This window comes from Ambystoma mexicanum, chromosome 2p (assembly GCF_040938575.1).
Source record: "Ambystoma mexicanum isolate Mex_15411 chromosome 2p, UKY_AmexF1_1, whole genome shotgun sequence".
Taxonomy (NCBI): Eukaryota; Metazoa; Chordata; class Amphibia; order Caudata; family Ambystomatidae; genus Ambystoma; species Ambystoma mexicanum.
Window position 1 is genome coordinate 1,393,484,034 of NC_090923.1, and position 23,221 is coordinate 1,393,507,254.

Sequence of the window (23,221 nt, forward strand, 5' to 3'; positions counted from 1 at the left end):
TTTCCTATCTCCTCCCCTCCTCCCCTTACTTTCTTCTATGCACTTACTCTATCAGAATTGTCCCTGGACCTACTATTATGGCAACCTCGTCTGTCGCTCCCCTATCCCATTACTGTTGCCCCCCCCCTCCCTCCAGCACTATCTGAAACGTTGTCAGGCCTAGTACGATAGTCACTTGTTTTGTTCCTGCCCTCCCTTTCTGCACCCCTCTCCCTCACCTTTTGTTTCCTCCAGCTCTACCAGAAATGTCAGGCCTAGTACGGTAGTTGCCTGTCTGTTTCCATTTCCTTCGCACTCTCCCCCTCCCTTAGCACTTGCACTATCTGAAATGTCGTCAGGCCAAGTACGATAGTTAATTGCACATCCTTACTGTTCATGGCCTGTAAGAATGTCATCGTATTTTCCCTTGTTCCCTTCCTTGCCTTGAAGCGCTTTAAACACATTGTGTACAGGCGCTATATAGCTTATACACAGGTGAAGTGCTTCAAAGGGAACAGGGGAATACAGAGTCATTCTTAGGCCTTGAAGTTTCCAAATGATCTTGCAGAAATGTCTAGAAGCTTGGCCTGACGACCTTACTACAAGTGCAGATGTAAGATAAACTGGAAGAAGCAAAGGGGGAGTAGAGGAAGATCATACAATCCTTAGCTGCCGTACCAGGCCAATGATGTTTCAAGTAGTGCAAGTGCGTGACAGATGAGGCAATAAAGGGGTGGGGAGGAGAATGACATACAGAAACAAAAAACTACTTTACTAAGTCTGGCAGACCAGGCCAAGTACATTCTAGGTAATGTAACTGTCGGACATGGAATGAAAGGGAGGGGGGAAGGGAACAAGTGCACCCAGTCCAAGGTCCTGGGTTACGTGCTGAGAAGTTACCATTCTCAAGGAATAAGTAAAGAAGTGCAGAGGTGGCGAGTGGAGTACAGTGGTCTGGGGGCAAGTGTGAGGACTGGTGGGGGGGAGCCTGATAACTGTGTGGCTCTGAAGGTGCAGCAGGCGACCAGTCGGAAAACAGAATTGGGTTAGGGAGAGAGGGGAGGAGGGCAGTAAGATGAATAGAGAGGGGTTTAACAATGGAGATGGAGAGAGGAGGAAGAGAAGAGGAAGGTCTTGAGGAGTTTCTGGAACTTAAGGTGATGGCTCAAGACGGAGAGAGGCAGGGAGGCTGTTCCAGAGGGAAGCACCTGCAGAGGAAAGCGATCTACTCCCCCCTTCTCTGTTTTGACAATCGGCTCGCCCGAAGATAGTTTGGGGACGACGAGCAGAGGGCCCTAGAGTGAGAGTATTTATGGAGAGTGAGTTGTAACTAGTGCGGGCCCCCCAGCCCCAAAAAGCCTTGTGGATTATGCAGAGGGTCTTTAACTTCATCCTTGCAGCCACAGGGAGCCAATAGAGGGATTTCAGCGCGAGAGAGTTGCGATACCTGGGCTTGAGGCCAAGGAGACGTCTCACAGTTCTGTTCTGCATGAGTTGTAGAGGTCGGAGAGTGGAAGTAGGAAGATTGAGAAAGAGACTGTTGCAATAGTCCACTCTAGAAAGAGCCAGGGCTCTGGAGATGGTCAGCCTCTGGGGGAAGGTAAGAAAAGGTTGAATACCTCTGAGAAGGTGCAGTGGAATTTTTTAGAGATATCTGAGATGTGAGAGAAGGAGAGAGTGGAGTTGAAAATTACCACTAGATTTTTTTGCTGGTCATATTGACGGTGGGAAAGCGGAAGCAGGGTCCCAATGAGGACGATCTCTGTCTTGCTGGCATTGAGGCGGAGATCGTTAGCAGCACACCAGGACTGAATTGTGACCAGACAGTCTGGGAGGAGGGTGGAGGCGGCAGCCGAGGGTAGCCTGAAAGAGGGCGGTCATCCGCATAACACTGAAAGTTGGCGGTGAAGCCAGATATCATGCAGGCTGAGGGGCCATGTAGACATTGAAGAACCAGGGGGATAGGTTAGGTCCCTGGGGGACACCACAAGTAGAGAGAGTGGTAGCAGAGAGAAAAGACCCCACTTCCACCTGGGAAGGACGTCCGAGAGAAAGGTGGCAAGCCATGCCTGGGCCCGATCTGTAATCCCCAGGGTGTCACAGAGACGAGATATCAGGATGTTGTGGTTTACTGTGTCGAAAGCAGAGGAGAGGTCAAGAAGAATGAGGACAGGGAGAGTTAGTCAAGATTTGAGAGCAGGTTTTCACAGGTGTTCCTGGAGATGAAATGCACTTCCAGGTTGACAGTCCTGGAAACCCGTGAGGAGGATAACTTCCTGAAGATTGATGACCTTGAAAATAGGGAGTGTCGGAATAACCCGTATAGAAGGCTTGAGTGAACAGAAGGGGGAGACAGCTGCGGATGTGGGAAGGAAGGTGCAGGGTTTGATCAACACCATTTTCTTCTTGGGGAGGTGTGGGGGGAGGAGGTCCAGCTGGAGAGGGCACACAGAGGTGGTGGAGGAGGGGGTCGAGGTCTGAGGTTGATTGTTGTCCGTTTCATCAGATACAGGAAGGAGATGGAAGTCCTGGAAAGGGCAAATCACACAGCGATTGTTCAATCCGAAGGGGCCTCGGTCAAGATGTTTCAAGACCTTTTCGGGACTCACTTTGTCCCGTCGAAGAGACTGTCGCTCCCTTACACAATGGCTGGCGCAGAAGGGGATCTGATATTGTTAGTCATTCCAGTTTGCTTTATGTTTTGAGAGAGGCGACTCAGACTATCGGATCACTAACGGCCAGGAGCTGCAACAGGTACTACAATCCTTGAGGGAGGAGGTCCCGACCTCGGATATGTGCCCGGAAAATGGTGATGCACCCACGAACTTAAAGCGGAGACAGGCATTCATGGCGACAAGGATGCCAGGCGACAGGAAATATAAGAAACTTAACACCCCCCTCTGGGAAGGGATTATGAGCAGGATATGAGGGGTGTTCAGGGGTTTGGTGACTTCGCATGGCCTCAAATACATGGTTGATAAACAGGGAAGAGAGATGTGGTAGGAGGGACGGACGGTAAGGCAAATCTACCCATCTACCCTGTGGTGATTGGGGAGAGAAGGGGAGAGGGAGGGTTGGAGGGGGGGGGGGCAGTTCCAGAGAAGTTGGGTATGTTATTTGCTCTTGCAGCAGAAGGGTCAAGAGTTAGTTTGAGTCAAAGCCATGGTGCGCGTGGATAGCAGGGGAGCAGGTGGACATCCTCAGGGTAAGGACCCTTGATGTGAAGGGCCTGAACTCTTCAACAAAGTGTTCACTGGTGGCAAGGGAATTCTGAAATCAGGGGCTGGATATCATGCTGCTTCTGGAAACAAGGCTAGTGATGGGTGAGAAGAGGCGCATTCCGGGGGCAGAGATCGGACAGATGTTTTGGGCTTTGGGGGATAATCAAGAAAGGTGGGGTCGGAATCCTTCTGAACAAGCGGCTTCACCTGGGTGATAGGAGGGTGTGGCGTAGGGAGGATGGCAGAGCCTTGCTTGTCTCCGTCACATTGGAAGGTGTGCAGATGGCACTGGCTACTATTTATTGCACCAACCAAGGACAACTGCAGTTTTTTCAGGAAGTTTTGGGGGAAATATTTCAGCAGAGCAGCGATCTCTTACTCATAGGTGGGGATTTCAACATGTGGGTGGACTCGTGGATGGACGAAAGTGGGGGCGACGGTCAACCGGGGGGAGGGGACCGCAGTCGGGCAGTGGCCTCTATAACCTTTTAGCAGGAGAGGGAAATGGTGGACGTCAGGAGGGAATGCCATCCCGGGACCAGGGGTTATACTTATTATACTTATTACCCGCACATGGTACTCGGACAAGGATCAACTACTGGTGTGTACAGAGGCAACACATGGGCAGAGTATCCAACTGCGATCTTATCCCCATTAGCTGGACAGATCACGATATGGTTCTCATGGGCATCTCCATGGTGGGATTACAGACGAGCGATTCCTCATGGAGATGCAATGACATGTTGCTTAATGATGTGGTCTTTGTGGAGGAAGTTACAAAGGCGGTGGATGACTTTTTTCTACTTAACGACACAGGAGAGGTGGATCTCAACATAGCCTGGGAGACTGCAAAGGCAACGTGGAGGGGGCTCCATATGGGAGAGGGTGCAAAAGAAGAAAAGGGCCAGGACCCTGTTGATGGGGGGAGATCTGGGACTTGGAGGCAGAGGGGCTGGGGGATGCAGGCGCGATGCCCAGGAAAGGCTTAAATTCCAGGGTGTGGGGGGGGGGGAGGGGATCGAGGCAGGAGTTGAAGGAACTGCAGGTTGGGAAAGTGGTATCTGGGTTTCAGTCCTTCGGGCAACCCTACTATGAGAAGGGGAAAAGGCAGACGCATTGTTGGCATCCCGTTTTAGGGGTCAGCGGGCGGACTCGAGGGTGAAGGCGATCGAGGACATGCAAGGTAGGCTTCACTCTAGCACGACTGTAATGCTGCAGGAGTTTGCTCGGTTCTATGAGGATCTCTATGATGTGGAAACGGTGGTGGAGGACGCTCTACTTGAGCAGCACCTGTGGGGCGTCCCACTGCCATGTCTGAATAGAGGGAAGACGGAGGAGCTAGAGGATCCCATTTCCCGGAAGGAGGTGCTGAAGGCGATTCGTGGGATGAAGGTAGGGAAGACGGCAAGCGATGATGAGTATACAGTGCGTTTCTTTAAGAGCTTTGCCACCGAGCTGGCGCCCCACATGGTGAAACTCTTCAACAATATATTGACCATGGAGAGGGCACCCCCGCCTTAAAACAGGCCTTAATATCGGTTATCCCAAAGGAGGGGAGGGACCTAAGGAACTGTAAATCGTACTGACCCATATCCCTCATAAATGTGGATGCAAAGGTCTTCAACAGGTACTGGGATCCAGAATGGAGTGCGTTCTGCCGTGCCTGGTCCGTTCGGACCAGGTCGAATTCATCAGGGGGGAGGACGCACTCTGGAAGACACTACACCTGATAGACCAGGCAGAGAGTCAGGGGGCTAACCCCCACTGTTGGCCCTGGATGCCGAAAAGGCCTTTGATAGGGTGGGGTGGAACTTCCTATATGGGGCTGTGAGGAAATATGGGTTTGGCAGTCGGATTCTGAAGGGCATTCAGACACTGTACTCTTCCCCCAAGGCAAGGGTGGCTGTCAACGGTAAACTGTCGAGTGCCTTTGAGCTGAAGCGTGGCACAAGGCAGGGGTGTCCACTGCCCCCCCTCCCCCACCTTGCTTTTATCCCTGTCTATGGAGCCTCTTGCTGAGCGACTGAGAGGGGTGCTGCAGGTGGAAGGTATTGTGGTGGGAGGAAAGGAGTTTTAAGTTGGGGCTTTATGCAGATGATGTACTCCTGCACATGAGGAACCTACTAAGCTTGGTTCTAGCAGCTATGGCATTGATTGACAAATATGCATCATTCTCCGGATTTAAAGTAAACCGACAGAAGTCGGTTTTATTCCCGTTCACCGAAGACAGACTGACATGTTTAAGTAGTCAGGCGGTTTGGGATAGAGGTCCAGGGGGCGAGCATTCGATACCTGGTAATCAATATTACTAGATCTCTGGGGGACCTTTGTGAGGCCAACTACCCCCCCCACCCCCACCTCCCCTTGCTGAACAGAATGTGTGGGGAAATGGCTGAATGGGGCAGACTCCATATCTCGTGGATGGGGAGGTTGAATGCTCTAAAAATGAATTTCCTCCAGAGGATACTATATTTGTTTCAAATATTGCCAGTAAGGGTCCCATAAGAGCTGTTAAAGGAGGCTAAGGGATGGATGCTCCACTTCCTCTGGCAGGGGGCAGAAACCAAGGGTGTCTTAGGACACCTTGGTGCTGCCAAAAGACCGGGGGGGCGGAGGGGTGAGACTCCCAGACTTAATGCTATATTACAAAAGCGCTCTCAGCTTAGGGCTATGGTACCACAGCTGCGGGAAGATTCGGACAAGCAATGGGTTTAGCTAAAGACCATCACCTGCACCCAGCCAAAGTGGGGGAATGATTGTGTGTTCTGAGGGAAAAGGTCCCCAGAAGAATCGGGGAACATTGGATACTGGGAGTCCAGTGACAGGTGTGGAGGCGAAGCACAAATATGCGGGGGGTCACTACGTGGCCCTCACCAATGAGCCACATTTGAGCCCCCACCGATAAGGGATGGTATTCAGGAACCAGAGGGCTACCAGGGGTGGTTTGAATCAGGGCTGGCCACGGTGGCACAGTTGTGGGTCAAAGGACACTTTTTCTGGATCCATGAGTTAGAGGCAGCACTGAACGTGGGAATGTTACTGGTCTTCCTATACTTGAGACTCAAAGGGGTTCTCACAGCGGAGGAATGGACAGGCTCACTACAGAGCGACCTTACTCCGATGGATAAGATCCTAGACACACACATTGAAATTAAGGGACTCATCTTGTTACTTTATGGGGCATTGGTGGGGACGACGAGCAGTGCAGTTGAGGGCCTCTGGAAAAGGTGGGAAAGAAACCTGGAGGTGGAGTTGGATGATGGCTTGTGGACCCTGATGTGTATGAGGGCCTTTAAGACCTCAATCTCCTGCCAATTTTTATTACATGGAGTTAAGTTGTTGCACAGATGGCAATACAACCCGTCACGGTTGTCCAAAATGTTGTCATCAGTAAGCCAAGCCCCCTGTGTTGCCATGGCTGCGGGGAAAGGGCAGATTACTGGGTCATGTGGTGGGGGTGCCGGAAGGTCCAGATCTTTTGGGCAGAAATCCTAGGATGGATCAAGGAAGCGGAGGGGGTGCACCACAGCTTAGACCCAATGTTGATACTATTTGGCTTAGAGAAGCAAGGTGATTGCTGGAGGACTCTGTGCCACATGGTACACTTCCCGTTGCTTGCAGCCAGGGCCTGCCTGGCTAGATATTGCAAAAGGGTGCCACACTCGAGTCTAGACGAATGGGTAGCAAAAGCCAAAGATATATACCTTATGGAGAAGATCACTGCCGCAATCCACAGGGAGAGCTCTGGACTGAAGGGGGAATGGCTGAGGTTCCATAACACATTCAGAAGTTCAGGCAAACGTTTGCGCTGATCCTGAGCATGGTGCCTAGCCCACAAGAAGAGTGTTATCTCGAACAGTTATGCACCAGATTGTTGCTGGACAATTTAGATTTCATGACGACTTCCGTCTTGAAAGACCCACAGTTGTGTTTAGGTGCCTGGGGGTGGTTGGCAGGTTGGGTGGGCAGGTTGGTTGGGGGGGGGGGGGAGGAGAGAGAGACCCAAGCAAGGGAAAGTGAACTTTGTGATCAATGTTCTCGAATATTGAATGTTTGATAATGTATTCTTCCTTGTCTTGGTGAAAAAATCAGAATATGGTGGGAAAGTTGCCACAAGAGAAATCTTTCCTAACATTTACCAGCAAAAGCAAGGCAATGGCAGCTGTAGGATAGGTAGGACGTTAAATCCAGTGAAATGAATAGGAAATCAGTGGAACAACAAAACGGGCAAGCAATCCAGCCGCTCAAACTCTGATCAATACAGTTAGCCTCTGTTAAGTCAGGTCCCTTGGGGACACCTGCTCTCAGATTAGGTTCTAATGTTGGAGGGGTCACAGGTGTAGATTGTTTTTTTTCCGGATGGGTGCTGTGACAGCTGTGTCTGAAAGTGTGGCTTCTTTGAAGCAAAATGCCTAATGCGGCCATTTCCTCTTACTTTGGATGAATCCTTCTTTGAATTTCTCATAGCCTCATTCCTATACTTGCTCTCCCCTTTGATTCCCTCCTACTATTGTCACATGATTTTAATGACTGTTTCTCATGTTTTCATATTGCCTGCTAGTTTCCTGTCTGGTGTGAGAAACCTGAGGGTGTCCTCACACCTACTACCCTTGAATGCTCTGCTCAGGTGGCTAGGGAAAGGCCATCGCTTTTGGATCCTGACCCTGGGGGTGGAGATGCGAGGTAGGATCATCTGGGTAGAGGGTCCTTGTGGAATGGGGAGAAGATTCCTGCAGGAGAGACATGGTACTCCCCCTTTTCCACATGAGCATGAATCCTACCCTCGCCCTTCCTTCCTATGGTATTGTCAACCCATATCTCTTTCAAGCACATAGTATGGGTATCTCTTTAAAACTGGGACGAGGAAGAGGTGACTAGGAGGAATGCCCACTCCAAGTCCCTTTCACCACTATGGTGCTGGGACAAGGAAGATGCCTACAAAGGATCATGCATGTCCTGTTAATTACTAAATGAGGGTTGGGCAAACTACCCACACCTGCAGCCTGTTGAGGCAGAAACAAACCCTCCGCTTCGCATATTAGAAACACCGACGGGGAGCCCAACACGAGAATCTCTCTCGCCCCGCAAGGAACGGATACCAAAACACCTTCACTATTTAAGACCGGTGTCTGGCAAGCGACATTCCCGAACGCGCAGAAAGAATTCTACCTCCGGCTCTGCCGCACAGATACAGGACCTTTAAAGTTTGTCACCCTCCCTTGAGATGCATGTATAAGGCCACGGAAATCCACTACTCTGAAGGACTGGGACACCGACTATTGGTGACCCCTTCCACCGCTGGTTGTCGGTAGAATATCGATGGACTCCATAAGATATCTCCTCTTCTGGATCCATTGTCTTTGACGAGGGCCTTGACACTTTGTGTGCAGCGCTATTGTTAAGCTCCCTAAGTATTGGAACAATTTATTGTGCCTTACGATTATGAACTTCTGTTATTGGTGCACTGTGTTATATGCAGACAACCACTGAAGAATTTCCGGTTTACTTGATCACATTTGTATGGAAAGAAACATGTTGGGATGAGTTTGAGAGTGAAAGAATGAGTATGAGTGAGGGAAAACTAGGATGAATTAAGTGTTTCATGTGAAACATTGCATTGAATTTGCACAGCACAAGACACTTTCTATCTGTGAAACATTATTGGGTGAATTATTAGAAGCCCCAGATATGCTAATTTGTCTGCTTTGCTTATTTGCACATAATCAATGACTCATGACGAATTGTTGGTCATAGATACATTTGTGGAAATTTTGATTGAATCTTTTTTCATGCTTTTTTAATTGTACTGTCATTAATAAAATTGCTATATTTTTGTATTTTAGTCTCAAGAGTGTGACTTAAAGGTTTTTTGCCTTATCAACCAGCATTGTTAGGTTGTCACCTTAACAGAGAAGCCTGCCCCCTAGCGCTCTTGTCTGTTGTTAAAGGCTCTGCCTATTTGAGGGACAGCTAGATGCGGGCATCACTCCCCGCCCCCCCCCCCCCCAACCCACCCACACATTTCTCTTTTTGGTGTTTGGCCGGTTAAAAGGCTACAGGTGCTTAAAAGCAGACCCACACTGTAAAGCAGGGTGAACCTGCCTGGATAGATGGTGATAGATGTGCAGTGAGGAGCTGGCAGGGAGGACACTGTGTTCTCAAGGGAGGAAGGAGGTGCCACGACCCGAGCGGGCTGTGATAGGACCAAAACCACAACACTTGCCGGTGTTGCAGGAACACAGAGAACTCCTGATTGTTGCGGGACACTGCCCAAGGGTTTTTCGAGCTCTGCTTGCTGTTTCCTGACGCCTATCCTCGAGTGGAGAGCTGAATGAAGAGAAGCGTGAAGCTGCCTGACTAAGGAGAGCAGCTCCAGTGAGTACAAGAGAGGATACTCGTACCTGGGTGCTGGGGCGAATGTGAGACTGATAATGTTTGCGTGCAACAAGAGGGTTTGGAACCCGGCGGCCAATATTGAATACCGAAATAGAGAAATGACATGAGAATCATGTGAAATTGTGGCACAAGTGGAAAACTGATATGTGATATGTTAAAAAGATTGAGACGTTACGAAAAATAAGAAACAGGGTGAAAGATGTTACAAACATTTACAAACTGAACAAAAGGCATGTGGAAAAAGCTAGTTGTTGAATGCAAGTTGTGGTAAAGGCAAAAGACTGCCAATACACACATGCTAATGAAGCTCTAGGGTGCCAAAGAGAGGGGGGGGCGGGGGAGAGAGAGAGAGAGAGAGAGAGACCGCCGAGTGCTAACACTGGTGCTAGGTGCAAAACTAGTATTAATCAAAGATGCCTAACGAACAGCACCAAGTGCTAAGGGTTATCAGTTGCATAACCTGTAATGGGCGGGCAGTGTGGTCCGACAACTGCGTCTGGACCGGGTAACCCCAACCTGGGAAAGGGCCAAGGAAAGCCTAAGACAAAGGCTGTGTGATGAAAATGCTGAAGTGAAAGAGAGCATGTGTTTTTGGTACAAGGTAAAAGGAGTACCAGTGAAAGTTGATGACATTGGTGAAAACTAAGGGACTTGAACTATTTGGAACTGTGTTACTCTTAGGATATCAGAGTCCTGTTTCTTTGTGGAACTATTTGAACTTGGGGGAAGGAGAAGTTGACCCAAGCTCGAGCTGTAAGAAGCTCACAACTTTATTTTGAGCACTGTTGCTTTTAAAACTACCATCCCTGCCCATTGTATGTCTTTAGTTGCGAGTGCAAGCATAGGTTTTGGACACAGACAGACTTTTTAGTTGAACATACGGACACAGACGATCCTGTTTCAAGGGGATTGGGTCCTCCGACATATTCCATATCTATGATGGGTAATGTCCACAGCTGTGCTGCTTAGGAAAATCTTCTGCGTCCTGCGTCGATGTCGATGCGCCGTCCCCGAGGACCTCCTCCGACGGCCGACGTCGCCCGATGTGATAAGTAGGACGCACGACGCCCATAGCCTCAGTTCCGTTTTTTCCGCAAACGTGTTCGCTTCGTGAATCTCGGTACACCTCGACTCTTTGGAGTTTGCTGTTTTTAATTCTCGGTTTGTTGAACCTGTTCGTTTTTTTGTGAAGACCTGTTTGTTGCGATGTCTACTTCGTCTTCAACCCCATGTCCGGGCTTCAAGAAATGCAGGGACTGTGGGTCCAAGATGTCGGTCACGGACTTGCATGACGCCTGCCTCTGGTGCCTCAGGGAGGCCCACGATACGGAAGACTGTGTCGATTGCCAGTCGCTCACGGCAAAGGCCTTGCGGGAACGCAAGAAGAAGCTGTCGGTAGGTTGGGTGTCTAAGCCCCGGAAGTCGAGGTCTGCGGGGCTTTCGAGGGGCGACACTCCACGTCATCGTCGGAAGTCCAGTGGGTCTCCTTCCAGGAGTCGGTCTCGCCACTCCTCTGCCTCTTCGAGGCATTCCCGGGAGCGTCGGCATCGGTCGCCTTCCCCGTCCTCTTCCGAGGACTCCGCCCGTCGGCGGGTCGCTTATCCCTCCATGCAAGCGACACCGGAGGAATGGGCTTCCTTCGGGAAGAAGATGCTAGCGATTCTTGAATCGCAGGGCACCGGTCCGTCCACGTCTCCGAGTGGGGTCGGTCTGCACCGGTCGAGAGACACCGCTCGTATGCCTTCGGGCTCGGGTGGTCGGCATGGCTCGCATGAGAGGTCCCGCTTGGACAAGGGTAGCCGTTCTCGCCATGCACGTTCCAGGTCCCGGTCCTCGACGCGCTCGAGACCGCGGGAGCTTGTGCCGTCTTCGAAGAAGACATCGACGCCTGTGACGCCATTGTCATCGATTTCTCTCGAGGCTCCGCCTCCGAGAGGGTCATCGGCGCCTAGGTCGTTGAGAGACACGCTCGGAGCTCCGGCTTCGAGGCCTGTGTCGACGCCACCAATGCTGGCGGTGCTGCAGCTGACATTGACGCTGATTCGCTCGATGCCGTTTCTGTCGACCTCGGCACCTTTCGAGGCGGTGGTGTCGGAGGGGCCCCGTGGCACGGGGTTAGCCCCTAGAAAGGCTTTGGCTAAGGTCAGGCACTGCTTTGGTTCCCAGATGTCTTCCTCTCCCCGCCTGGAGTACATTTCAGAGGGTGATGAAGGCTCTGATGACGGCTTGGTTCCGGTTCCGGTACCAGATGAGCTTATCTCGGGCCATAGCCAGTTTGATGACCTGAGGCAGTCACTGCATGATGCCAGTGGACTGGACACCTCTCCGGAGGTGGAGTTTTGTAGGCCGCAGCCTGGCACTCATGCCGATTCTTCATATCAGCGCCTTATGTCTCGGGTCACCGAGTACTTGGGTTGGTCAGCTCCCCCGGGGGAGTTCGTTCAGGATGATCTCATGGACATCCTTGATCTTTGTCCCCCCACTGACCCGGTTTTGCCGTTTCATATAGCTCTGCAGAGAAGGGTGGCGGCGGCTTGGACTGCTCCGGAGAGTCTCCCGGCAGTGGGCAAGTCTTTGTCGCGAAAATACCATCCAGCCAGTAGCGACCCCTACTTGTCCAGGCACCCACTCCGGAGAGTTTGGTGGTGCAGGCGGCTACGGCCCCGACAAAGCAGGCGTCGTATCCTACCATCCCTCTGGATAGGGATGACCAACGTTTTGACGGCTGGGCGAAGAAAGTGTTTTCTTCAGTGGGTATGGCGCTTCAGGCGGCCAACTCCATATGTGCCTTGTCTCGTTTCACACACACTCTGTGGAACTGTGTTGCATTAGCGGCTGAACGTATTCCCGAAGGGGACAAACGGGATGGTTTCCTTGCTATGGTTCAGGGAGTGCAAGGATGCCATGTGTGAGGCCGTTCAGTCGGGTTTGGACATGGCAGATTGTGTCAGCCGGTTCATGGCGGCTAGCACCGTAATACGCAGGTTTGCGTGGTTGCAGAAGTCTGGGTTCGCTCCTGATGTGCAGTCCCGGCTCCTCAACATGCCCTTTGACGGTGAATACCTTTTTGGCAGCAAGGCTGACGAGAGCCTTGAGAGGTTGCAGACCTCCAAAGCTGCAGCGAAGTCGTTGGGCGCTGCAGTTCGCCAGCCTCCGCCTTTTCGTCCTGGGGGACAGCAATGGAGGGGAGGTTCCTTTCGCTATTACTCGTCCTTCAGTAAAGCGAGAGGAGCTAGCAGTCAAAGAGGCCATCGTAAGAGTGCCAGAGGTGGAGACAAGGGTACTCGAGGTGCCAAGGCCGCTCAGGCAGTTGCCTCTTTGCCCTCAGGCAACGCTGCAGCCGCTACCACTCAGTCATGAGGCCAGGTCCCATGGTTCGCTGGTTGGGGGAAGGCTGGCGCAGCATCTTGTAGAGAGGCAAGCCATTACTTCAGATGTGTGGGTTCTGGAGATCATAACCCACGGCTACTGTCTTCCTTTTTGGCAGAGGCCTCACGACAATCCACCAGGGAACCTCTTTGAAGAGTCCGGATCCGCTCCTTGCGCAGGAAATTCAAGCCCTGCTGGAGAAAGGCGTCATAGAACTGGTGCCTGTAGCGGAGCGGAACAAGGGATGGTATTCCCCTTATTTTTTGATTTCGAAGAAAGACTGGGGATTGAGACCCATCATGGACTTGCGCGGTTTGAACAAACTCCTCAGGAAGGACAAGTTCAAGATGGTTACTCTCCAAGTCCTCCAGGCCCTTCAACTTCAGGACTGGTTGGTGTCCCTCGACCTCAAGGATGCTTACTTCCATGTGCCGATCCATGCCAAGCACAAGAAGTACCTGAGGTTCGCGGCTCGCGACTCGCACTTTTCGTTTCGGGTCCTGCCGTTCGGATTGACCTCCGCCCCGAGGGTTTTCACCAAGCTTATGGTGGTGGTGGCAGCTTATCTCAGGAAAGGGGGGGGATTCACGTCTACCCCTACCTGGACAATTGGTTGATCAGAGGGAGCTCTCCCGAGCAAGTCCTGGATCATCTGTCCGTCACCTGCCACTCCCTTCACAAGCTGGGCTTCTCCCTCAATTTAAAGAAGTCCCATTTGACACCAACGCAGCGGCTCCAGTACATCGGAGCAGTGCTCGACACATCCCTGGGGCAGTGTTTTCCTCCCCAGGTAAGGCAGCTTCACATTTAGCAGATGGTGCACAAGTTTCAACTTGCCCAGAATCTCCCAGCGTCCGAGTTTTTGAGACTGCTCAGCCTCATGGCATCCTGCATTCTTCTGGTGCCAGAGGCTCGTCTGCGGATGAGATCTTTGCAGTGGGCACTCAAGCTCCAGTGGTCTCAGTCCTCCGGCAGTCTGTCGGACCCTGTTCAGTTGCCGCCCTCGGTCACCCAGGACCTTCTGTGGTGGGCCGTCGAAGGCAATCTGATGAAGGGGGGGGCCCCATTTTGGCTGCCCTGGCCGGAGGTGACGATCGTGACGGACGCATACCTCATGGGATGGGGAGCTCATGCCAACGAGTTGATAGTCAGAGGTCGTTGGTCTCCGTCGGAGTCCAGACTCCATATCAGTCTGTTGGAGCTGAGGGCCGTCAGGCTAGCCCTGAAGGCTTTTCTGCCGACTGTGCGAGGAAAGAGTGTCCTGATTCTAACGGACAACACGGTGGCCATGCACTACCTCAACAAAAAGGGGGGGGCAGGGTCACTTCCTCTGTGCAGGGAGGCGATGCAGCTCGAGTTCTGGGCCATCCAGCAGGAAGTTTTGATCTCGGCTGTTCATCTGGCCGGAGACAACGAGACGGCGGACGCTCTGACCAGGCAGAGCATGATCTCTCACGAGTGGAAGCTGGCTCAGGAGATTCTCCTGGAGATCTTCGCCCTTTGGGGGACCCCTCAAGTGGATCACTTCGCCTCCAGTGTCAACCGGAAGTGCGAAAGGTTTTGCTTGTGGGAATTTCCTCCAAAATGAGCCTTAGGAGACGCGTTCGTGGTGGAGTGGCCATTCCCACTGCTGTATGTGTCTCCTCCAGTCCCCGTCATCCCGCAAGTACTGTGGAGGTTACGGAGGTTCGGTTCCCGGATAATCCTCATTGCTCCGGCGTGGGCCCGGAGGACGTGGTACCCGGACCTTCTCGACTTGTCCATCTGCCCTCCACGTCGTCTTCCCTACCGAGACGATCTGCTCTCACGGGAGGGGGGGTCAGGTTCTCCATCCAGAGGTCAGATCCCTCAACCTTCACGCTTGGCTTCTGAAAGGTTGAGGTATAAGGATTGGGACCTCCCTGAAGACATGATGGAGGTGTTGCTCTCGGCCAGGCGGCCGGCAACAAAGTCTCTGTACCGTTGCCGTTGGAGAAAGTTCTGCGACTGGTGCTGAGTTAAGAATGTGGTTCCTTTTGAATGTGACATTCCCATGGTTCTGTCTTTTTTGCTTTCTTTGGCGCACAGGGGCTTGCAAGTGGGGACCCTTTAAAGGTTACCTGGCGGCGCTGTCCATCTTTAAGCGCTCGTCTGAAAAATGTTCCTATTTTAAGATTCCTTTTAATTTCTCAGTTTTTGAAAGGGCTTACTAATGTGTTCCCTCCGTCACCTTTTCTGGTGCCCGGTTGGGATTTGAACCTTGTTCTTAAGTTTCTTATGGGTGCTCCGTTTGAGCCTTTACATTCTTGCCCTTTGAGACTGCTAACTATTAAAACTGTGTTTTTGGTTGCAGTTACTTCCGCTCGCAGAGTGAGTGAGTTACAGGCACTTTCAGTTAAGCCACCCTTCACTGTGTTTCATAAGGACAGGGTTGTCCTTAGAGTTCGTCCTTCTTTTCTTCCGAAGGTGGTTTCGGAATTTCATTTGAGCCATAAGGTTGTTCTTCCGGCGTTCTATCCTCCTCCACATCCTGGTAAGGAAGAGGAGAGGCTCCATAGGCTTAATCCTAGGAGAGCGTTGAGCTTTTATATTTCGCGCATGTCCCGGGTCAGAATGGACGATCAACTTTTCATTGGTTACGCTGGAAAGCGTTTGGGACAAGCTGTTACGAAACAGACTTTGTCTCGTTGGATTATTTTAGCTATCTCTGAGTGTTACCGCTTGGCGGGTAAGGACCCTCCGGCTGGCTTGCGGGCCCATTCTACCAGGGGAGTGGCTGCGTCTACTGCCCTGCAGAGGGGCGTTCCTATTCGTCACATCTGTGATGCAGCCACCTGGGCTTCAGTACATACTTTTGTACGTCACTACTCTCTCGATTCCATCAGAGGGCAGGATCTGGCCTTTGGCAAGGCAGTCCTCTATTCTGCAATTTGATTGGGCATGCTAAATTTTTGTTAGAAATTCTTTTCCACCTCCTTGCTTGGTACTGCTTTGGGAGTCTGTTATAGATATGGAATACGTCGGAGGACCCAATCCCCTCGAAGAACAAGTTACTTTCTTACCTGGTAGCGTTCTTTCGATGGGATGGTCCGACGACGTATTCCATATCGCTCCCTCCCTACCTTCCCCGCTGCAGAATTTCTTTTGCGATTGCAGCTTGCGTTCCGCAAGGCCTTGTGTGTCTGACTGGCAGAAAACTGGTGCCACACGTTCTGGGAAAAAACTATAACTGAGGCTACTATGGGCGTCAGGCGTCCTACTTATCACATCGGGGAACGTCGGCCGTCGGAGGAGGTCCTTGGGGACGGCGCATCGACGTCATCGATGCAGGACGCAGACGCCGAAGATTTTCCGAAGCAGCACAGCTGTGGACATTACCTGTCATAGATATGAAATACGTCGTCGGACCATCCCATCGAAAGAATGTTACCAGGTAAGAAAGTAACTTGTTCTTCTTTAGGTAGGGAAATACCACCTTGGCATAGGGCAAGTTAGGTGTTAATCCATCCTGACATATACAATCAAATCCTTTTTGTTTAAAAGGTGAATCTGTTGTCTGTGTCTTGCTTCATGACGCCTTCACACTGTGACAATATTTTGTGGACAGGGTTCTAAAATCGCATGAATGGAATAAGGCCTATATCTTGCATTTGAAATGTGCATGTCCTCTCTGATTTTGCTTTGTTTTTGCTTTTTCAGCTGCATATGGGAAAACAGTCAGAGGAGCAGCAGAAGTTTGGAGAAAGGGTAAGTTATTTTGTTTTATTTTCTTGATAGGTGAACTTTCCAAATCCTTACACTTGATACTGACTTCCTGCTATCTCTTCCCAACTGGCTGGGTAAGCCTGCATTAGGGGAAGGTTGGGGAATAAAGCTCCTCCAAAACAATGCGAATAGGGCTTGTGTGCTCAAGCATCACTTCCCGAGTCCGGCCCAGCAATTTCACCAGGGCATCACCATCCTCTCCCATGTCCTTTTTTTCAGCCCTCTTTCAGTTGTATGTGGGAATGCTTCTCCAAGTGCCTTCTCTTTTCGTGCATCCTTTCTCCTTGTGCAGTCACGTCTGCATGTTGTGCATATTTTCTCAGTTTTATTTATTGGATATTTATAAGTTGCACAACAGAAGAGTGTTTCAAGGCGCCACAAGGCAAAAGGGAAGGGGAACAAAGGAGAAATAAAACAGTAACAATATCAGTGAATGGATAGTAAAATGAATAGTGGTCCTACGAGGCCTTGTGACATTCGGAGTGTGCAAATGCAGTCATTAAATGGGATGGGGTTGTAGGAGAGGGGATGGGGGTGAGAGCGCAGGGGTGGAATAAGGGGTAGTGTGGTCCCGCGGGGGGAGGGGGACTGCCAGCGGTACCTGTGGGGAAGACAACAGGTAAGTGCAGGGGCAGAGACGTCCCAAGAAGGGGGGGCATGGGGGATTTGCCGCCCAGGAGGTTAGTGTAAGGGCGGAGATGATGCAAGTTGGCGGATGCCTGCCGCCTGGCTGTCAGGTTTGGGCCCAGCGGGCAGTGCAGGCGGTGGTGCGGGAAGTGACTGGGCAGATGGCCTGGACCCTATTGGATGCATGAGGGACCTGGCCGCCAGTCTCAGCGGAAGTGGGGTGGATTAGCAAGGGCGAGAGTGAAGGAAGTGGAGAAAAGAAAGGTCTTGAGTTGTTTGCGGAACTTGAGGTGTTTCGGTTCAACACAGAGAGAGTGAGGGAGGCTGTTCCAGAGGATGGTGCCAGTCAAGGAGAGGGATGTGCCCCAGCTCTCTGCTTGGAGAACCATTTGATCATCAGAGAATTGGAGCTGGAAGATCGAAGGGATCTGGAAGGAGTATTTGGCGAGAGAGAGCTCCAGATGGCATGTTCCCAGGACCCAGAAAGCCTTGTAGATGATGAAGAGGGTCTTGAATTTGATCCTTGAAACCACCGGGAGCCAATGGAGATTTTACAGCAGGAGAGATACAGTCCCTGAGCTTGAGGCCAAGGATAAATCTTGCAGCCCTATTCTGGATCCGTTGAAGTGGGCGAAGGGAAGCAAGGGGCAGGTTAAGGAAGAAGCTGTGTAATCCAGCCTGGAGAGTACCAGAGCTCTAGAGACATTGAGCTTCTGGGGGAAGGTAAGGAAACGGAAAATACCTTTGAGGCGGTGAAGTTGGAAGTCGGCCTTCTTGGCACGGTCCAAGATGTGAGGAGTAAAGGAGAGATAGGAGTTGAAGATGACCACACGGTTTCTGGCCTAAGTGGGAGGAGGAGGAGGGCCCATAGAGAGTGGCCAGAGTGCTGGACGCAAACTGGGAACAGGTGTCCCGATAGATTTATTTTCTCCCTCAATACTTGCCTCGATCTGCCATACTGTCTACAACAGGGTTAAAGTGATGCATGGAATACGGTAAGCAGTTCCTGGCAGTTGACCCTCAAAGTTGCTGTATCAACCGCTTCTGAATCTTTGACCTAGTGAGTTCCTGTCTGTTCTGTTAGGGAATAAATCCTATGTAGCTTAAAAAGTGATTAGATTCTGTGAGGAAAGATTTTCTTTTTGATGCTTTCCTCCCATAGATACTTTCTTTTTGCGGTTTGTTACTGACCTGCCATTTTGGAGGAAAGTAAAGCCCTCCTCTGTACTTCCCTAGTTTGTGCTCGCTCTTATGGGGGAAACTGATCAGTCCATAACACTATCAGCAGTAGGAGACTTCGGGCCTAATTCACAGAAGTTTTTTATAATGGCGCAATCCCATAGGAAAATGCTCTGTGAATAAGGCCATAGGGTCTCATTGCAGGGTCGATGGTGCAGGAAAAAACAGCGCTAATGTGGCGGATGTACTTATCCTATGGGACACTTTTTTTGCTTGTTTTGAACCTTAACTGACATTTTGGAGGTAAATAAAGCCGGCTGAGGTTTACTTCCCTTGCCTGTTTGCTCACTTTTTGGTGGACTAAGACTCTCTTTGCGTACTTGTATTGTCTCAATTGCACACATTACCTTGCAGTGCTGTGCAGTTAGGATACTTTGTGTCCTATCTTTTTATATAACGGCTTTTTGGTTACTTTTACAATGTGCTAAGACAAGCTAGTGGCAGCAGTGATCATTTTACCATTTGTTAAACATCTTGTACACTTTTGAATTTACTGCAAGTGACTACTACACGTGGCTTGCACCCTAAAATGGCTGTGCCACAAGGTTTATAGCTTGTTCTTTGATCATATTGTTCGTTGGCCTCCCTGTCTTCCCAGTTCAGGAAATGCAGTACATGGAAATCCTTTTCCCAGGGAAAGCTTTGGCTTTTGTGGGCTAGGTGGCAACTTGTGTGTGTGACCTAGAGGAAGGGGCTGAAACCGTCTCTAGTCCCAATCCACATCCCTGGTGCCTGAATGTCATCTCTGGTCCTTCCCCATTGGCTGGACCATGCGTCTCATGGTGGCACTGTTTCATCCATTTTACTGCTGCTTCCAGTTTTTTCTGCATAGTTGTCCTGCTTAATATTTGAAGCTGCTGTCACCTGGAAGTTTTGCAACCCCAAATCATGTCTAATCTGTTCCTCTGTGCCGCCCTGGGTCGTGTCCAATGTCGTAGGACCATTTCTGCTGGTTGCTGCTCCTTTTCACATTGAGCCTCTGGGAATGTACACTTGTCGGGTTATTCTGCCATTCTGGAGCCACATCAATTGTTCCCTTCAATTCTGACTGGCGAGTCCCACACCAAGGAAGGGAGATAGTTGTTCTTTTGGGCTGTCTGGGTTGTTGGTGTTCCTGGGTTTCAATCCCTGGTTGACCCAAGCCTGCAAGTCACCTTGCAAAAGAATAGCTGTACTTAACAGGTTTTTGCACCTTACTGGAACCATATTTCCATGAACAACTACTCTAAATACTTGTCATGCATGCTGGACATTTTACCTCTGGATCCGTTTTATTCGAGATGGAGGTTGTTTGATGTACTACCGGGAAAACGACGTCTGCATTATTCATGTCGCTGAATTCACGAGATTCGGGAAAGTCACGTGTGTTACGGCAGAACGTTCATAAGCAGCGTGGATACGTGGCTCGCTGCTTCTGATTGAACATTTTGGCGTCTTGGTAGTTGAACTCTTCATCTGCGTCTTCGCATCCCGTCAGTTGCTTCCTTGGCCTTCATCGACGTGTTTCCTTCACACGCGATCTCCTGTATCTGCCTTTAGCAGGTTTCGTTAGCGTGTCTTCTCACACGCGGGTTCCTGTTCCATTCGCATGCTGCTTTCCTGTATGCGCGTAAGTTTCCCCTTTCTCACGCGGATGCCGGAACTCTTCAAGCATGGCTGGCCTGACTGCGTGTACTTGGCTTGTAAAAACCCACGCGGACGCTGGAACTCTTCAAGCGTGGCTGGCCTGGCTGTGTGTACTTGGTTCGCGTGTAAAATCCCACGCGGAGGCTGAAACTCTTCAAGCGCGGCTTGCCTGGCTGCGTGTACTTGGTTCGCGTGTAAAATCCCACGCGGACGCTGGAACTCTTCAAGCGCGGCTGGCCTGACTGCGTGTACTTGGTTCTCGTGTAAAATCTCACGCGGACGCTGGAACTCTTCAAGCGCAGCTGTCCTGGCGGCGTATACTCTTGTCGCGTGTATCCAGCACGCGGTTGGTTTGAACCTGTGAGGAAATAACAGGTGGACTAATTTCAATTTTGCTCTGTTCTTTGTGGGAAAGGAAGGTTTATCTACAACTTTTATTTGAAGGTGACCGTGCACAGAACTATGGACGCTATCCTCTGGTGCACCAACCCGGTATCTAGCGTGAGCCTCCTGCCGTTCGGGATAAGTCTCCCTTACTAACCTTCCCTCCTTTGTCGTTGGTTCTTTTCCTGGATTTCTTCATAGACTTTGGTGGATACTCCAGTTCTAAGCCTACAGGTTAGTGTTGGAATTAGCGTTATTGCCATTCTATCAGAGAGGTTATTTGGGATAGTTTATCATGATGCTTTATTTTTTCCTTGGCTGCCTTCCTATTACTCTCCCACGCCCTTTACAGTGATTCTTCTCTCTGCCTGTTTTACCAGTCAGAGTTGTATCATTTGGAAGGTCTAAATTGACATCACTACTATCAAATCGTGTGAATTCAAGGATCCGGAAGACTCCTATCAATTGTATTCTTTTGGTTTACCGTATCCTTTTCATAAGATTCTTTGGTGATTTATGACAATACTTACTTCTGGACCCTCGGTTGGTGGGTTATTCCCGATACTTACCCTCTGGTGTCCCCGTAGTCAGTGGTCTAAGATTTCTTCAGATGTACTTCAACTGCATTTCCAAATGACTTTCATTGGGGCTGTGTCCTTCCTGGCTGCATCTTCTCCTGGGGCTGCTGGGTCTTGAACTTGACCCCGGATCTCTTCAAGGCATTCTTCTCTGGTGTCCCTAGGGGTGGGTTGCCGTCATCTCTGTACCTGTGGGGTAGACTTTACCTTGCTTTTCACCACAACTAAACTGCCTATTGACTGTGTCTCGTTTTCCTTGGCATATGTTTAAAACTTACTTGAAACTCTTCTAAAGTTACTTTTACACGTGCTTACCTGGAAAGTGACATTTTTCCTGGGTTCCCGCCCTCTGGGTACCTGGAGCTTAGGTGAAAAAGCCAAGATTTGAATTGGTATTCTTGATCTCTGCATTTTTTAAATCCAGCATTACATTCTTGTTTAGGAAAAGTCTTGTTTGACTTGTGGCTACTTAGATTTCATTGGCTGTCCTATGAATGTAATGAGCCCTAGAGTCTAACGCCATCAGTCTGCATTCTTCTGATCGTGTGTGGTGCTTGTGATTTTATCTGCATTTGTGAAGTCCTGCCTTATACTCCTGATATTGAGTTGCCTTTTTACTCTGGCACTTGTTGCTACATTCGTCTCTGTTTTTTGTGTACTGAGTCCTTGTGGCTACTGGATTAAGTCTGATCCAATCTTCTGTTTATTTTTTGTTTTGTTTTTTAAACTGTAACTCCTTGTCCCTCTCCGCTCGCTCTAAATGTAATGGGTAATGTGCATTGGGATTGCGCCTGGGAATACAGAGGAGGAAACCTGCGCAACGGCCCACAGGGCACGTGCTGAATCGGCAGGCAATTGCAGTGTGAGAAAGAGGAGGCAAGGCGGAAACAGCCATTGGAAAATCCAGCACAGGGCTCTGACGTCACCTGGGAACAGCAGGGCAGCACAGCCCACGTAGCAGACCCAGTCAAGGGGCAGAGAGGAGAGGTGCTGGCGACAGTCCCAGGAAGGACACCGCCAGAGAGCGGCAAGCTGAAGCAGTGTAGCTTGTGAGGGAGCTCTGCTCCAGCAGACAGCATTTGCTGGAGCCAGTGCACAAAAGGACAACTCCACTATGCCATCAGGAATCTTACTTTATTAAAATAGAGGCCTAGAGGAAGGCCATAACAGAGGACAGCAGTTCCCAGTCATCTTAGTGACCAGAATGTGGCGAGCCACATAGCAAAGGGCGCACGCCTGAGGCCTTTTTTGAAGCTTCCTCTGCCTACCTCTCAAATGAAGGTAAGGGATTGGCTAGGGAGAGCGGTAATTCAAGTAAGGCATAGGAAAGGGGTAGTGTGGGTTGTAAGGGTGATGTCAAGTGGTGGAAGGAGGACGACCAAGAGACTAGAGGAAGAGAGAGGAGAGAGGCATGTGGAGGTGGTTGGAGAGATGGGTTCTGTGGAGTGATTGTGTATAAGTGTGAGGAGAGAGTGCTGTAAGTCATGAAGTAGTGAAGTAGTGCTAGAGAGGAGAGGAGAGGTAGTAGTGGTTATTATTGGGAATAGTAGCAGAGAGGTCATAGTGAGTGGCCGTAGCCATTCAAGGTAGTAAGTGGTAGTAAGAACAGAGGAAGCCGTGGTAGTGAAATGGAGAGGTAGTAGTAGAATTGTAGTGGTAATAGCAAAAGAAGTAGGATGTAGTAGAGGAGAACTAGTAGTGAGCGGTATAGTAGTGTTAGTAGGTAGTTGTCGTAGTGAGTGGAGAAGTTGAAAAAGGCGGAAGAGAAAGAAAGTTATCAAAGGATGGAGGCAGGAAGGTGGAGTATAACATCTGAGGGACAGTTTCCTGGTGGGAAATAATGACAGAGGAAAACAGATTCAAAGGGCAAGGTGAGGCTGTGCATGTATGGTGAGTGTAAGGGACAATTCCCAAACTTCCCATCGAAAAACTAAGCGGGGCTAGGAGAGGGAGACTTAGAAGACCTTTAGGGAGTCAAGCAGCCGATGACTCTGGGAACACCCACATAGCCTTAGCAAAAGGAAGTAGAGGTTACCGAACCATAGAACTAACCAGGGT

General features: G+C 50.3%; 1 protein-coding gene across 2 annotated transcripts in view; it reads left to right on the forward strand.

The window, feature by feature from the left end:
• The window catches only part of PTPN23 (protein tyrosine phosphatase non-receptor type 23), a 1,404,706-nt gene that overhangs the window by 401,529 nt on the left and 979,956 nt on the right, over window positions 1–23,221 (forward strand). For both annotated transcript variants that reach the window (XM_069645828.1, XM_069645827.1), the window contains exon 9: window positions 16,644–16,691. In XM_069645828.1, coding sequence (XP_069501929.1) covers window positions 16,644–16,691 — 48 coding nt within the window. The remainder of the gene's footprint in view (window positions 1–16,643; window positions 16,692–23,221) is intronic.